Source organism: Platichthys flesus, chromosome 20 (assembly GCF_949316205.1).
Source record: "Platichthys flesus chromosome 20, fPlaFle2.1, whole genome shotgun sequence".
NCBI lineage: Eukaryota > Metazoa > Chordata > Actinopteri > Pleuronectiformes > Pleuronectidae > Platichthys > Platichthys flesus.
Genome location: NC_084964.1, coordinates 10,608,213 through 10,624,595, shown reverse-complemented (window position 1 = coordinate 10,624,595; position 16,383 = coordinate 10,608,213). Strand labels below are relative to the sequence as shown.

The following is a 16,383-nucleotide window of genomic DNA, read 5'->3' as shown; positions in this document are numbered from 1 at the left end:
TTGCTTTAGTAGCTTCTCGAAGTGCTTGCAGAGGTACAGAATAACACTTGTATAAAGTTCGGTGGGCATGTCTCATAACATGCTGCAGCTTGTTAATGTTGACAGCCCTTAGACAAGTGCACTTGTCACTTCTCACAAGATGTATCTGAGACTAGCAGATTAATTCTCACTTTGCTCGGAAGCAGGCAGTGTACATCAAATTAAAAGACATGGAGTTCGCCAAGCCACTTAATCAAATCATAATTTTAATCCACACTCAAAGAAACTTGACAACTCCATATATGGTCATATTCATTGACTCACTGGACGGCTTTATGACCACCTCAGGCATTGTCCAAACAATGATTTGGGCCCCATCGCCTTTACAGAAACCAATTTTTCATTAAATAGGACCAAATATATATATATATACACCATGTTCAACATTTGTTAACTTGATTTATTGACTTGCTCTTCTTCCTCCTCCTCATCTGAAAGCAAACCAGGTAGGTGCTCAAACAGCTGCTTCTCCAACTGTACATCAATGTCCGTCTCCGACCTCAGAACACACCACAGGAGGAAGCCGGTTAAAACCAGGCTGACGGGAAGGACTTTCCACCAAGGCCGCTCATACTGACTGCCCATGCCGCGGTCGACCTTCCAGGTCCTGTGACTGGCTTTACTGGTAGAGAACTTGATGGGCTCATTTTTCACCTCCTCGTCTTCATCTGTAGGTGTTGTTGTTTTGGCTGGCCTCGGGGAGCTCAGAGCTACTGACCGCACACTGTTCAATCTGTAAAAGAAAAATAAAACGACTTAAGTATTTATTTACTCATAAAATAAAACTGAATGGCAAAGAGAAAAGAAAATATCCTTCAAGGTGACCTGAAGTGCAGCCAGATTCTACTATATGGAGAAGGAGCTTTGATATAATCTGGTGTTTTCACACTATGACTATAAAGTTGTGAAATTAAATAAAACCATCACTACAATAATGACAGATATTTCACTTATGCTACGTATACCTCAGTCATTACGAAATTTCAGCATTGAAAAAGGCAAGGACAACATTTTGATTTATAATCCAATTTGATTAAAAAAAATCCAATGAAATCACGTTAAAATTTTATTTTATTCAATTTATAACTCGCAAATTGTTATATATGTACCAAAAAAGTACTGATGAGGGTTCTGATGACTTTTCTTTGAACGTTTACTATCTACCACAATCCAACTACAGTATTGATTCGTCTCCTGTAGGTGGCCAGGAAGTAGACAAGACCATTCACTAATATATAAAAAGGACAGGGCACAGTTATATCATCTATAGACAAATCCAATACAGGTACACAAATTAACACACATATTTTATTTTAACAGTGATAATTCCATCAAACAACGGTTTCAGCGATACAGGTCTCTATGGTTCGTTGGTGTTGCGTTCAGTGACCAGGACAAGAGGAAGTGAGTTAGAGGTTAAATCAGGTCCTGGTTCGTAAAGCGGCTCGTCAGAAAGGCAGCTTCTCTTCAAGCTGTAACAGGCCGATAACTAGTTAATAAATCAATACATTAAATCTGAGTCCAACCGCAGTTTACACGCTGTGGCCTATGAGGTTAAAAACACTGTCATTGAGCCACACAGTCAACACGCTTTCTGTCTCTCCATCCTCCACCCACCGACACTCACCTCACACCGGAACTGTGGCTGAGAAAGACGCGTGTCACACCGGAGAGAACTCGTCCTGCTGTTGAAGACATCTCGAGCGAATGACCATCTTACGGCACACGATCCTCAGGTCATTGAATCTGGAAGTTTTCTTACCAAACACTCTTTGGTTAGGTCATGTAACACGGCGGTGTGCAACCGCTATTTCACTCCGGTGCATCCGCGGAACGCTGCCTGGGAACGTTCCGCTAAAACGTAGACGAGGGATATGACGTCACGTATAGATTTGGATGTTTTACGCTCATATGTTAATTACCTCATCATTAGGGCCCAACCACTGTGAGGCACTGACAGACAGTGAGGCCCTATTGACATTGTAAGGATTTTTATTATTATTCAGGCAAATGAATTGGCTTTTTAGGGCTACAACATGCTCAAATTCTTACCAAAATTTTCAGAAAATTAGAAAGTGGTGAAAATCTACGTATTCTGGAAGATTTTTCATTTTATGCTATTATTTTAATAATATGCAGACAAACTAAATAACAAAACAATCAGACGTCTTTCACTGCAACATTTCTCTCAACCTATTTAGGTGCCTCGAAAACAATTAGCACATTAATATAACATTTAAAATAATAATTATTTGCAGCCCAAGTTGCTACTCTTTAGTTTTGATCGTACAACACTATATTCATAAGCAGACGGAGCTTGTTATGGAAATGTAGATAATAGAACTTCTCATCAGAGTTAGTAAATGCACTATTGCTGTCATTGAATAGATTTTGACCCTTAAAATATATAATGTTTTTTCTTTTAGTAGATAATATCCATTTTATGATAATAACATAAGATCCTACATTACATTGATTCCAAATCCCCGTAACTTAAGCAATTTAATAGAAATAAATAAATTATCATAATTTGTTCAATTTTAATAATTTAATAGAAATACATGAATGCTCATAATTTAGGAAATTTCACTCAGCTTTAGATTTGAAAGGCATCATATATCCTAGGGTCCTTGAATCCCTCACTGCCATCCACCAATCAAACAGCACGGACAGATATTCGTCCAATCACGCGTCACCTCGGCGACTTCACTTCCCGTTTGAGTTCCCATGCTTGTTTGGTGGTCTGTCGGGAGGCTAACACGTCCCTGTCGCATTTCAAGTAAGTTTTTACAGCTGTATATTTAATAAAAGATCAATATGATACAATTATCTTTGGATCTAAAAGCTTTTAACAACTTTTACCATAAGACATTAAGCGTTTGTCTTTATCTTGTCCTGATCAGTTGCACAGGTCGTCAGAATAAACGCAGCCCATTTAGACATTCTTCCACAGTTCTACTTGAGTGTGTTCATCTATTTCTCAGTGTTAGGGTCATGTGACGTTTACTACAAACAGGTGTCTGTCTCTACGGCTCATGATCTGTGCATCTATTACTTCCTACACGATTACTATTTATCTGAATGAATATGTTCCTGTTCTTTCTAAAAATGCAAATGTTTTTTTAGTTTGTTGCAGTAAATCGGATCATGGCCAAAGATAAATCTCTGAAATCAGCCTCAGATCTTTCCAAGAAGAAGAAGAAGCTGGGTTCAAATGAGGTTACCGTAAATATAGAAGACACAATGGATGTTGAGGTAAAGGGGAAAAGAAGAAAGAAGGAGGTAGAGGTGAGTGGCACAGTCTTTTGTACGTGTGTTTAGACGACACAACCTGAAAGGACTCACAAAATACTGAACGTGTTTATTTCACCCAGGAGGCTCCAGAAGAGATTCCTCAGGAAACCATCACAGATGAGAAAAAACAGAAGAAGAAGAAGAAGAAGCTGAGTTTAAATGAGGTCGATGTAAATATAGAAGACACAATGGATGTTGAGGTAAAGAGGAAAAGAAGAAAGAACAAGGTAGAGGTGAGTGGCACAGTGTCTTGTACTTGTGTTAGACGACACAAACCGTAAGGACTCACAAAATACTGAACGTGTTTACTTCACCCAGGAGGCTCCGGAAGAGATTCCTCAGGAAACCATCACAGATGAGAAAAAACAGAAGGGGAAAAGAAGAAAAAAGAAGGAGGTAGAGGTGAGTGGCACAGTCTCTTGTACGTGTGTTTAGACGACACAACGTGAAAGGACTCACAAAATACTGAACGTGTTTACTTCACCCAGGAGGCTCCTGAAGAGATTCCCCAGGAAACCATCACAGACGAGAAAAAACAGAAGAAGGAGAAGAAACACAAAAAGAAACGAGCGGCCGAGGAAGCACAGGTAAGAAGGTTAACTGCTGAAGATGTGTCCTGTAAATGTGTGTGTGAGGGGTCAGCTGACCTGGGACAGCTGATTTTTGATCCTTCATAAAAAAAAACAATTTACATGTGCTGATAACTGAATATTTACCATAAAAGTTTGCAATTGTTTAAAACTAGGAGCCAAGATCTTTGGAAAACATCATTTAAAGCAGTTGTTCAGTGCATAAGGTTTTTTATTTCCATTCTAATGACAAAAGAGATAAATGTTAAAATCGGAGATCTAAGTTTTCATTTGACAAGACACCATGTAAAAACTGATACCAGATTTCAAAGCGGAATTATCTGGTTGTGCTTCGTTCCACAAGTAACAGCCTGAATTGAAAAAAAAATTCCAGACGACTGCTTCTTAAAGTCACTTTTTATAACCTTACCACCCCAGACTGCAGAAGAAACAGAATTTTCATGTGTAGCTTTCAAGTGTTTTTACTGGTTTTAATTCTCTGGTCGGGTGGTTTTGGAGAGGAGAAAATCTCTGTCAACAATTCAGCTCCTGGTAAAAAAGTCATGAAGGATGAAATCTGATGGAAACTTATAAATACGATTTAAAAAAAAATAGAAAAGAACTCAAGTGAATCTTTTCAATCAAAAGAAATGTTAGATTTTGTGCATTATAGTTGACCACCCCGTTGCTCGTTTTCTTCTTTGTACAATATCCATCACTTAATGTCTTTGAACTCAGCACAAATGTCTGTGAGGCTACCATGTGCAGCTGGTTTTGATTTGAAGGGACAGTTTATAACAGTTTGTGAGAAGAGGTCAGAGCTGATTGACTGGCGTGGTCGGTCACACGCTGCATGGCCGCAGTCGTTTGCAGAGGGAGCATAGGTGGACCTTTCTGTGGGGGACCTTTGCAGCTTGACCCATTTGCTCTTCTGCTGGAGGAAAACTCTCATTTTATCCTGGAACGTCTCCCCGAGGAAGCTGTAGATGAGCGGATTCAGGCAGCTGTTAGAGAAGGCCGCCAGCCTGACAGTGTGACCCGTCAGCGGGTAGTCCTGCCAGAGCATGTCCCCGCTTGTGCCCCCTCTCAGCAGGTGGACGCATATGAAGACGTTCTCTGGGAGCCAGCAGAGGAAGAAGACTAACACCGCCGCCGAGATCATCTGCAGGGCTTTCTGCCTGCGAGGCCTCCGCTGTCGCCCTCTTTGGTCTTTCTGGCTGCGCCAGAGAACCTTTGCTATTCTCCAGTAGCACAGGCCCAGGGTGCAGAAAGGCAGAAGGAAACCCAGCATCATCTCCAGCCACTGGACCTGGGCCACATTAGCGAAACAGAAAGCGAGTTCTCCGGCGTGCTGAGCTTGAGCTATGACGAAAGGCAGCAGGGTGAGCAGGGAGGAGGACACCCAGACGAAGCAGCAGCTGAGGCGCGCGTGCGCCATGCTGCGACCCACCCTGCTGGTCAGTGCCACGAACCGATCAAAGCTCATCCAGGTCAAGAAGAAGACACTGCTGTACATGTTAACCTGCTGGAACAGGTTCATGAAGGTGCAGAGGCCGGGCTTGTCATAGTAGCCCTTCTTCAGGTTGAACACCTCGATCAGAGAGTCGGCCACGAGGAAGAGGTCGGCCACGGCCAGGTTCACAAAGTAGAGGTCCGGGGCTGTCATGCGGCCCCTGTGTTCCAGGTTGACGACTAAGATGAGGATGTTCCCGATGAAGCCGACGGGGCAGAGGAAAATGGCGTAAATGCAGGAGAGGACGAGGCCGATAATGTAACGCTGGTGAATCTCTAGGGCTGTCTGCAGAAAATCAGAGACGACTCCCTGTGTGTCATTTACAGTGATGTTATACTCGGTGATGAAGCTGACGCCCAAATACATTATCATGTCCATATGACACTTATTTTTTGAGCCGCTGTTGGTGGTGGTTGTTGTAAGCCATTATTTTGTCATGGTCCATTGTTGGGTGAGGTTGTTCGGGCCCTGTGGAGTCTGTGGTTCCATCTGCTTCTTCTCTTTGGTCTTCTTGGACGTGTAGTGGAGTTGTTGCCTAATGTGGTATTTATAGAGAGAAGAGAACAGTTTGATTTCAACATTTCAATTTCTAGATTTAATGTTGAAATTTCTGTACAGAGAAGAATTAAAATATATACATATACATTTGACAACGCAGAAAATGCATCAATGGATAGTCAGTTTGGAAGTTACATTGCTTTTGTACATTTTTTGCTGCTGCTTTTGAAAATGAGTTCAGTTAAAGATTAAGATTGAATGTGAAATAAGAGGGAAGACACTATGACTTTTGTAGCGTTGTTTGATGTATGAGGAAATAATAATAATAATAATGACAATAATGTACCCAAAAGAAGCTAAATAAAAAGAAGTAATCTCGTGGCTGCAAGAATGACATTATATAAAAGGGTTTAGGAATATAAGGTTACTTAAAGGTTCAGATCCCAAGCCCAGTAAAAGCAGATTTATAAAATTAAGTCTTTTAGAGGATAAGGAGTCAGTCAGTCGGATCTATACAGGGTGTTTATTGCATTGTGCCGGCATGTTATTTAAGTTCTAGTATACATGATCTTTTTCATGCTTCTTCTGTCACTCAAATTTATGGTACGTTTGACAGCAATGATGGTTATCATCGAACACTAAAAGACAATGCAAGTCTCTCATAAACAGATCTGTAATAACATAACAATAAGTTAAAATGGCTCGAACTTACCGTCAGTTTCTTTTCACTGCAGGTAGTCTGTCAAATCGCCTCTGTCCTTCGGTTGCGCCTATGAGAGCAGAAGTCAAAGTAAATCTGGCGGAGTGTGGCGGTGGCTCGCCCAACAACTTCAACGGCATATTTACACAAAACAAGACACAGGACAGACGGGGATAGTCTCACAAATCTTTGTTTTTACACCTCTGCCCTTTTGTTTGGGTTTACAACCACGACTTTCTGACTTTCTCTTAAAGAGTGAAAATGCATTTTCGATTAACCTTTATGTCGGGTTACTGTGATTTTTACCTCAGTGTAGCTCAGGTCTGACATTTCACATGATGCCCACTTATGCAACACAGCTCCTGTGTTCGTTTTCCTGCTGGTGCCTGGTTTTGGTGCCACTCTGTGTTGGCACTGACACAATGCAGGTCAGTTATTCGTAGAACTGGTGTCAGGTTCTTAGGAAAGCAGTGGAAAGGTACTGGTCTGAGTCCTTTGTACTTTAACAGATTTATACATAAAAAAAAAATGAATGTTAGCAATGAATTTAGCATCTGACTTGTATTTTCCAAGACTTAATATTTCCTCTGTGGGAGGAGGTTTTTCCAGAGAGCTTGTCTAAATGGGCCTCTGTGCAAATCAGCTGTGAGCAGAGGCTGTAGAGAGGGTAGATTGTCTCATTCAGGGTTGTTGATTTAGAAAAACTTTATAAACACTAAAACATACTGGGTTGAAGTGCATCCTGGACTCAAATAGAGTTCTCTTTACAGTTGCTCTTTGGATCTGAGTCATGAAAACATATAAACTGAAGAATACTGTAAGGAATTTTCTTTAAAAAGAAAAGTGAAATGCCTTTATTGTGCCTTTATTATCCTGGCGTGGTGGTGTGTAATCTGAAAACAAACTCCTCAGGCTTGGTGGCGAGACTCGTTGAAGTTTGTTATGAGGTCAAACACGAGCATGTATTCGATGGCATTTTAATTTCTTTATCTCCTAATGAGTAATCTGTATAAAATGCAAATATATTTCATAGTTCCAAGGATGTATAGCAAAACATTTATTTTTTGTTAAATACACATGTACAGAAATATCAGAATCAGAATCCTTTAATAGTCCCACAGCGGGGATAGCTTTGTAAACACATGTACATAGTCGCACAATTACAATGCAGAACTACAATGTCCCTCAGTAGAGTGCATACGTCTGCCAAGGCCCAACCGTCCCCCAATTCAAGCTGAACAAATTTATACAAACTCATAGATATCAGTTCACTGAAAATACCTGATGATGAAATGTCCCAAAAAAAAGCACTTAAAAGTACATTTGTTCCTCCCTGATCCATAACACATGCTTCCACCAAGTTTCATGGAAATGTCTTGCAACAAACGGACAGGGGTGGAAAGCTCCTTGGTGGAAGTAAAGAAAGAAATGTCTAATACATCATATCAGAGGTCTTTCGTTTATTGCAAAAGAGAAGAGTTTTTTGTCGCCTATCACTCGATGTCCTGCAGGGTGTCTGTGATCTCTATGTGTGGAGCAATGATGTTTCTGTTGGGCTGCGTGCGCCCTGGGTTTCGACAGCAGTCACTCAGTTGCCTCAACGCCCCGTGGAGACTCTCCCGACTGGGCCGGTGCATGAAGAGCACGAGCAGCAGGCTGGCGCTGCTCCCCGAGAACAGCACAAACTCTGCCACGTTCAGAAACGCCTGCTCGTGGTGGCTCAGCCCCCCCTCGCTCTGCAGCCCTGCTCCCCTGACCAGCGCCACGCCGTAGAACAGCAGGCAGAGAAGCGTGACCACAGTGACAGCCAGGAACACGGGACCCTCCTCAGAGCCGGACAGGAAGCGACCTTTAGATTTCCACTGCCGGACGCCGCCGCATATCAGAAGTCCTAATTGGAGGATGTAGGGGATCAGAAAAGCCAGACACACCTTAGAGGCTGCATACGAAACCCCAGCCTGGACTGGATCCATTAGGCACTTTGTTGTTTCCTGCAGGCCCTCGCTGGGCCCTCGAATCGCAGCCAGCATCAGGGAGATGAGGACAGAAGTCAGGATCACCAGAGCCGCACAGGCCCCGGGCTTCCGCAGCAGGGCGTCGGATGGCGGATCGAGTGTCAGGACATAGGCCATGAGCACTAACACAAACAGGCCGCACAGGGAGGCCGTGTTGATGACGAAGGAGAGAGCAGCGCAGCCCAGAGCCGTGGTCTCCAGGTTGTCGGGTCTGTAGGCCACAGCATGGAGAGAGAGGAGCAGGAGCAGCAGCTGAACGCCACAGAAGGCCCAGAGCAGACAGTCGAGCCAGGCCAGCCGCCTGTGTGCCCTGTACGTCTGGACCACGCCGAAGAGCAGAAAGCAGCCGGCCAAGAACCCCAGACCTGCAAAGAAACTGTAGACATAGTTCGCTCTGGAGGTTATGTCGCTGGCTGCGATTTTGTCCAGCACAAAGGGGTCGGGGAAGCTGTCGACTGGGATGGCAGAGCTGTTGGAGAATGGAGATGAGGTGCTTTCCTCGGCGGAGGCTGCGCTTTTAGACTGGAAGAGAAAAGAGAAAGCACCCACTGATGAATTGTTGTCCTCTTGAGTATCACTCGCCGCTGTTAGTCAAGAGTTTCCTCACATCAGAGGATAAACAGGAACTGAGTAAACTACCAGCAAAGGTCTGTTGATTCTGAATGTTTATCACCATCTGTCATCAGAAACACTGTTCACAGCTGCCTTGCTTTGGTAATTCTCAGTAGGGCCGATCAAACAATAATAATTATCACAGTATGAGTAATAATACATACAAAATTCTGTTTATTGATATATTGTTTAGGCATTGTGCAGACGGACTTGATCCACCTCAGAATTTGTTTCCCTCCTTATAATTTGTCTGTATTGCCCAGCCCCTTACTATTGCACAGCCGAAGCATCGTTAAATGGGTTTGCCCCAGGAACGAACTGTGACAACACGTACTGCACTTCCTTCCTAAAGTAACTCAGATGTCTCAACTTATCTGTAGGACTGTTACATCTTGAATTAAGTGTTAAAGAGAGAGCGAGAGGGAGCACGAAGCGCTAACAGTTATGTTTGTCTTTTCCTGAACTTTATGTTCCTGGGATTCCCTCTTTGTTTGCTTTAATTTGGGGGAGCTCCCTGCTCAGTTAAAAAAAAAAAAACACACACACACACACACACACACACACACACACACATCTCCACGTACCATTTCTGCTGTCGTCACCCGCTCGCCTCCTGTTTCGAATCCACCGGCCAGATGTTGCCGATTGACTCCGGGCTGTGAAAACGATGCTCACTGCGTGGACGCGGCCGCTCACTGTGAAGGGCTTTCACATTTCTGTGGGCAGTACCCAGACCAGCATACTTTCAGAATGACTGCGTGGCCATGTGACCAAAATCTTTTCCTCCCCTCCCTCTTTTTTGTTTTTTTTTCTTCATCACTGTGCTGACTGGAACAGTTAAAACAGAGAACAGACTGTGTCCCTTGTTTAACTTCCCCCAAGAGTAGAGTGCAGCACGGAGGCTGTGGCCCCTGGAATGAAAAGGCTTCTATAATGACTTTAAATTCTAAGTTTGAGTAAATGGTAATATTTATTCTGCAGATTAAGGTGGAGGGGGAGATACTTCCTTCCCTCAACATGGAGGTAATGGGTTCAACCCTGTCTGTTTGTTGTGTGTTTGGTAAGGAGCCCATTCAATTTTGGTGTGGATAAGGATCAGGGTGTGGATCTAGGAATTTCACTTTCTTCCCATATTGAGGTGAATCTTATATAAGAGTGTTCAATTCTGTGCAGTTTGATTGAGTTTAAGGAGACTGTTGGGCCTTGAATGGAATATTTGCTCTACCGAGTGACATTCTGTTTTCATGCTGTTATAAAAAGATTTTATTGCACTTTGGTTTTTCCCAGAAACGTTTCTGTGTCACCTCAAAAGTCCAGATTTTGTTGTTCGACTCTAAAGTTCCTCTTGTCACTTGTGTGCTTTTCTAACTCCTGACAGGAAACTAAATGAACAGTTGGTTATTTTTAAAACATGCAAGCATGTTCTGTAGACTGAGCGTGCACCACCTCAAACACATCACTGTAAGGATGCAGCACAACAGGAAGTGATGCAACCACAACATGCATTTTGCTTTCCTTTGTCTTGGAGCTCAACAAAAGGTCACAATCATTTCACACAGTCAAATTCAAACTGGGGCGACGATAACAGAAAAGTTACAGGAAAAGGCAGTTAACGTACACAAAATGTTAAATCATTGTTTCAACTTCTCTTATCATTCAGTCTCGGCTATTTATGGATGATTGAGAATCGTTTTATACAAACACCGACTATAATAAAAGTCTAAAAAGGAAGCTCTGCTAATGTAGATAACTCCCAGCATCCTTTGTTTTTGCTCTGGTATGACAGATTTCAGATCCACCCAGTCCCGCCGAGCCGACACTTGAGCTGGAGGGTGAGGAGGACCTGAGTCCCGAAGAGAAGCGGGTGATGGAGAGGAAGATGAAGAAGATCCTGAAAAAGGAGGAGAAGAAGAAGCTGAAAGCTGAGGGAGAGACCGAGAAGAGAACTGAAGAATCTGGACCCACGGCTCCTCAGCAAGCTTTAGTTTACCTCACCTGGTAAGAGCCACTCTCATTTGGTATCCCATATCTCTCCCCTCATAACAAGAGGAAAGGAGTAAAAAACCATACACACAGGCAGTTTTTACATTTTCTCCATGCATTTCACCCATTGTTTATATCCAAAAGATCAAAAAGAAAGATCCTTTGATTCTTTCCCGCGAATTTGGTTGACAACAAAATCCTAGATCTGAAATTAAATTAAAGGGGTGCTTTCTTGGCCGAGGTTCCTTTCTTCCACCATGTTTCGTGAAAGTCTGTTGCTTAGTTTTTGCACAATCAAATAAACAATCGGACAGACATGGGTGAAAACAAAACCTCCTTGGTGGAGCTAATAAATCATACCTCGTGGTTGTTGTAATGTTGCACTTCTTCTTAATGGGTGGTGAGTTGAATTCTATCTTTGAGGAAAACAGTTGTATAGTTTCCCCTCTGGACTTTTCTCTGTGTAAGAAAAAATATCCCAGGTGTGGTCATCAGGCTCATCTCAGCTTGAGACGGAAAATTTAGAACAAAGAGATTGTGTTTCATCAGGTAGGCCGGGTCAAATAAAAGGCCCAGGTTGCAACATGAGAATTGTTGTGTGTAGTGTTTGAGATATTCCTATATAAGGGATCGTCTTGCTTTCTATAAGTTTTCAAAATAAATAGTAACACATTTTGGTTTTTCAACTATACACTAGAATAGCTTTCAATGGTGTTGCTATTAGTTTGCTTTATGTGTATAGGACAACATACAGAAATCATTATGAAACAAATACCCCCTTTGACCAGTACAAGATTTATTTACTTCTTTCCACCTCTGTACACACAATGTCAGCTTTTTGCAGTCGTTCTCTAAGGAAATCCTGCAGCCTACACCTACACCACACTCTGTCTTTGTATCTGCAGCTGGGCTGAGAAGCGAGGAGAGTGGAAGTTCCAGAAGACCAGGCAGACGTGGCTGCTGCAGCACATGTTCGACTCCGACAAGGTAAAATTAAGCAGTGTTGATTGCTTCTTGAGGTTTCAGAGTGAGGGAAGTGTTCGTCTTTACCTTACTCCGTTTGTGAGTTACATCAACTCTTTCATCTCCGTTTTAAAAAGTTTTACAGAACAGTTTGAACACCTTTTTTTATTTGTATTTTGTGAAATACATTGTGAAAAGGTACAGAGAGATACCCGCTCTAAGGGCTCTTTTAAAATGACTTGATCATAGAATTACAAAATACTACTTCTCTCAGATATGTACATTGCTGGACAGTAAAGAGAAAAATGACACACTCCCTTGTAAACACTCATCCCTAGATTCCAGATGAGAATTTCTCCGTGCTGCTTCAGTACCTGGAGGGGCTTCGTGGAGGATCGAAGGACATGACTGTGAAGAAGGCCTTAGCCCTGGTCGAGGAGTCGGGAAAAGCACCAGAGGACGAGGCTGTCCAGCAGAGGGCGCACAGAGCCAGAGAAGCTATCCAGCTACTCACCTGACCTGGGACTACTCACATTAAACAGGGATAAGACTCAAGTCTGTTGATCTGTGGACTGATGATTGGCTTTGGACTGTTGCTTTATATGTATAAGTATGTAATTGTCCTTAAGGGTAAAGTTTTGATTTAATCACATAAATCGTTTATATTTGGAAATAAGAAATCCAAAAAGTTCAGTTATGTACTTAAAATACAAGTTTATCCTGGGGGGCAAAAGTGTAATGTTTTATACCCCATATGTTAAGAATTCAGAAGATGATGTCCAGTTTCACGAGTGCGTACAGGTGTAAAACCCAGAGGATGAAACATAAACTGAGAAACCTAAGGAGTTATTGTCTCAGGAATGTTTGTAGTCAAGACATGTTTTTGCATGCTGAGACGCTCAGCCAGTGGAGCCACTGCTTACACACACCTGGTATAAACATAATGAGCATGTTATGTTTTTACAAATCTCCTGTAACTAAAAATCTGTACCTTTTAGGTCCTGTTCAAAGTTTGTGCATTTGAGGTTTGTCATTTTTTCCAATGTTGTCAAACCTTTTCTAAATGTATAACATTACACACAAATACAGTACGATTGACATTTAAATGCTTTTCTCCCACTTTATTCAGCCACAAAAATAAACTAGAAGTGTAGCACTTGTCGCTTCCAAAGACCAACAGTCTGCTCAAACTCAATCAAGCTCCACCAGATTACACAAGAAACCAGCTCCGTAGAGATCCTTGCATTATCCCCTGGGAAAGAGTGGGAATGTTAGAAAATGTCCTGTCTCACAATGTCAAAGAAAAATAATCCAAGATCCGACTCTGATCCGGATCCACGCAAAAATGTAATGGGTTCTTCCATGACCCATATTACACTTTTCCACCAAGTTAGTTTCTTTTCATAGAGTCACTTATTCAAATGAACCTTCAGTGCCCCCACCAGTGACAGCAATGGTCATAGTGTCTCTGCCGCTCAGTATAATCCAGCCGGGTGCTTGTAAATGCCACAAAGCCACAATTTGCTCCAGTTGATGATTTTACTGCAGATCGATGGGGCCGTTGTCTCCTCTAAGTTGTTGATCCTTAACTGTCACACTCACAGTACCTTTTGCTTCATCTGTAATAGATGTAGACAGGAAATATTACACACAGGATTGTAACTATAGTGTGTGTAAAATGTAAACGAGTGAAGTTTTTTGGGTCAACTTACTTGGCTCCGAATCAAAGGGAATGTTGTGTAGAGTGAGGAGGGCACGCAGTCTCTCCATCTGTTCTCTCTGCTTTTCAAAGTCCTGATGTAGACGAATCAGTTTTGTAACATTGCTTTTCTGTAGGCTATAATTTAGAAGAGTGTGTAAATCTTTGTATAAATGCACATACCTCAGTGCATTTCTGTAAGGGGCTGTGGGTGTCGGAACTGGCTGCAGCCTCTGGCAGCTTGACCTTCACTTTGTGGCTCTTCAGGAGACCAGCATCTTCAAAAATGTCCCTCAAAAGATTGGCATAACCCTGTGGCAAACATACACATTGCATTTATGTACAAGACTTTTACATAAATTACTCAAACTGGAACAGAAAAGATAAACAAGTACATTTCAAACAAGAAGATATTTCAGAAAGAAACTGTTTTTTTTGGAATATGCATCTATATCATCATCATCCTGCATGTGACCTAAACTGTCAGTGACAAGGCTCAAACCAATCATTTTGTGTCCTCTCTCTGCAAAACTGCTCCTTACCTGCTCAGTAATGAGACCTTCGTACCGAGCCTGCTCAATTTCATCCCACTCCCCCTGCAGTTTCTCAGTCAGTGTAGGATACACTTTAAAAAAAAAAAGCAGTCGGAATGATGAAAAAGAATCACTATTATCACTGATTTACTCCAATGATTTCTGCTGAAGGATTGTTCTGGAGTCTTACCTAAAAGAGAATGTGGATGGCAAACAAGCGGCGTCTCAAAGGTCAGCAAGTACTCACAAGTACTCGGCTCGGAGACTTTAGCAAGCTTGCTACTTGCACTGCAGACGAAAACCACCTACAAAACAATGTCAAACACCTAGTTACACAAATCATACTGTTGATTTAATCATGCCGATGTCTTTGAGGTGATATGTTGTTAGTCATGTGTCCCAGGGTGGACAGTTTGGTAGTGGGAAATTAAACCTGTAGACTTGTAGGTTAATATTAACTAATTTCAGTCATTATCTCCACAACTGTTTATTAGTCTTGTATACAAGGAGAAACACAGACACTGACAAAGGCCAACAGGGGCTCCTGCATCCTGCTACATGAGGACCACAATATGCACACATTTCTTTTAACCACCCTTACCTTAGTTTCTCTGTTTCTGGTTCCACAAGTGTCCCCATCTCTCATCCACATTGCTGTAAAAGTGTTGTTTGCCATTTCCCACTCGTTCCAGATCCTGTGAGGAACACAACATATGATGAAACAACACAACAAACCCACTTCACACTGCCAATTATTCACATCGTGACGTCTGCAAGAAAAGGTTCCTCTGGGTAAGGGCAAGGTAACTAAAGATGCTAATCGATGAGCACTGAAATCTACGTACCTATCTGATAACAGGTCTTATAAGTATTTTAGTTTCACTCAGATAAAACTGCAATTTTTAAAACAGCAGTTGGCTGTATTTATTTGTATTTCAATGTCTTTAAACCCAAGCCAGGCCAAACAGCAATGATCCCTTTCATATAGGGTTAGAAGCATACAGCTGTTAAAATATATCATATATAATAACATATATATTTTTAAATTAAACAAAATGTCCAGGTATCGAAGGTAAAAAGGGTATCAGAGTGTCTCTTAAGGTAACAGCATCTTACCCCAGTATCCCACTGTAGGCATTCCACCTGAAGGCCTGCTCGTGCTGGGTGATGTTGTGAAATGGACAGAATTCATATTTATACCTGTAAAGTGAGCCAGACAGTCCAGTTTATTGCAAAAGTCCAGCAATCAGCATCCTGATTGGTTAGTAGGAGAAAGCCTGAGGAAAACACAAATGCCAACCTCGGGATGATTTGTAACATACTCACGTTGACTCTGTGAGACTGAAGCACTTTCCAGCGAGCCCATGCAAATGCACCGGGCCTAGAGGATAAAACATTAATGTTGACATGATGAGAGAAGTATGTGATTACATTAAATGAAGGGTTGAGTCACGCTGAATTACCAGACACTGGAGAAGGGGTAGCTTTGGGTTGAAGTCTGCTTCCCTGGGCCAGAACATGATTGTTCAAGCTGCACACAGAAGAAGCTCAGTCACACAGGAGCTGATGTCAAACAACACGATACAATGATGTGATCTGCTCAACGAACCCAAATGTGTTTGGCTCCTCGACTATCTTCATTTTACCGGCGGACACATGGTTAACTGTGTGAAAACAGACTCAGTTTGATCAAAACAGCAACACGCCAGCGGTGTCTGACACATCTGGTTTGGTTTGACTCTTATAAAACGAAATATATTCAATAATATAATACATATATTCAGGTACTTACTGAAGAGAGACACATAGACTGTCCACAGCTTTATTAAACCGCGTGTTCCGTGACACAACCCGTGCATAGTGAGTTTCTGGATGTTTAAAATCTCACATCGGTGTGTTTTCTCGATGCACTTCCTGCTTCGCTGGTCGCTCGTCACATGGCGCGTCAGGTGTGCAATCTGAGCA

At 42.2% G+C, this 16,383-nt stretch overlaps 5 protein-coding genes across 8 annotated transcripts; 1 reads left to right on the top strand and 4 right to left on the bottom strand.

Moving 5' to 3' along the window:
* Nucleotides 1-225: 225 nt before the first annotated feature.
* On the bottom strand, nucleotides 226-1,888 carry LOC133976183 (ubiquinol-cytochrome-c reductase complex assembly factor 4). The gene is made up of 2 exons (XM_062414323.1): nucleotides 1,667-1,888; nucleotides 226-772 (listed from the first exon to the last, which is right to left on the bottom strand). Exons 1-2 carry the CDS (start codon nucleotides 1,735-1,737, stop codon nucleotides 430-432), a joined length of 414 nt encoding a protein of 137 aa, XP_062270307.1. The 5' UTR covers nucleotides 1,738-1,888; the 3' UTR covers nucleotides 226-429.
* An 805-nt stretch (nucleotides 1,889-2,693) lies between these two features.
* On the top strand, nucleotides 2,694-13,292 carry LOC133975899 (uncharacterized protein C7orf50 homolog). 4 transcript variants are annotated; one of them, XM_062413924.1, is made up of 8 exons: nucleotides 2,694-2,818; nucleotides 3,166-3,327; nucleotides 3,417-3,566; nucleotides 3,652-3,735; nucleotides 3,822-3,920; nucleotides 11,027-11,238; nucleotides 12,129-12,210; nucleotides 12,525-13,292. In XM_062413924.1, the coding sequence occupies exons 2-8, from the start codon at nucleotides 3,187-3,189 to the stop codon at nucleotides 12,702-12,704; spliced, it is 948 nt and encodes a 315-aa protein (XP_062269908.1). In that variant the 5' UTR covers nucleotides 2,694-2,818; nucleotides 3,166-3,186; the 3' UTR covers nucleotides 12,705-13,292. The 4 variants fall into 4 exon arrangements, with proteins under 4 accessions (XP_062269908.1, XP_062269910.1, XP_062269909.1 ...); XM_062413926.1 differs by having other exon boundaries at nucleotides 3,414-3,566; nucleotides 3,655-3,735; XM_062413925.1 differs by having other exon boundaries at nucleotides 3,414-3,566; nucleotides 3,825-3,920.
* On the bottom strand, nucleotides 4,481-6,779 carry LOC133975896 (G-protein coupled estrogen receptor 1-like). The gene is made up of 2 exons (XM_062413921.1): nucleotides 6,626-6,779; nucleotides 4,481-5,950 (listed from the first exon to the last, which is right to left on the bottom strand). The coding sequence occupies exon 2, from the start codon at nucleotides 5,791-5,793 to the stop codon at nucleotides 4,618-4,620; it is 1,176 nt and encodes a 391-aa protein (XP_062269905.1). The 5' UTR covers nucleotides 5,794-5,950; nucleotides 6,626-6,779; the 3' UTR covers nucleotides 4,481-4,617.
* Nucleotides 7,656-9,951, bottom strand: LOC133975898 (uncharacterized). The gene is made up of 2 exons (XM_062413922.1): nucleotides 9,825-9,951; nucleotides 7,656-9,150 (listed from the first exon to the last, which is right to left on the bottom strand). Exons 1-2 carry the CDS (start codon nucleotides 9,825-9,827, stop codon nucleotides 8,107-8,109), a joined length of 1,047 nt encoding a protein of 348 aa, XP_062269906.1. The 5' UTR covers nucleotides 9,828-9,951; the 3' UTR covers nucleotides 7,656-8,106.
* Nucleotides 13,281-16,381, bottom strand: gnptg (N-acetylglucosamine-1-phosphate transferase subunit gamma). Its single transcript, XM_062413929.1, has 11 exons — nucleotides 16,211-16,381; nucleotides 16,028-16,082; nucleotides 15,882-15,949; nucleotides 15,745-15,799; nucleotides 15,535-15,618; nucleotides 15,020-15,113; nucleotides 14,609-14,723; nucleotides 14,428-14,510; nucleotides 14,069-14,197; nucleotides 13,899-13,980; nucleotides 13,281-13,805 (listed from the first exon to the last, which is right to left on the bottom strand). Exons 1-11 carry the CDS (start codon nucleotides 16,275-16,277, stop codon nucleotides 13,726-13,728), a joined length of 912 nt encoding a protein of 303 aa, XP_062269913.1. The 5' UTR covers nucleotides 16,278-16,381; the 3' UTR covers nucleotides 13,281-13,725.
* Between the last annotated feature and the right edge of the window lie 2 nt (nucleotides 16,382-16,383).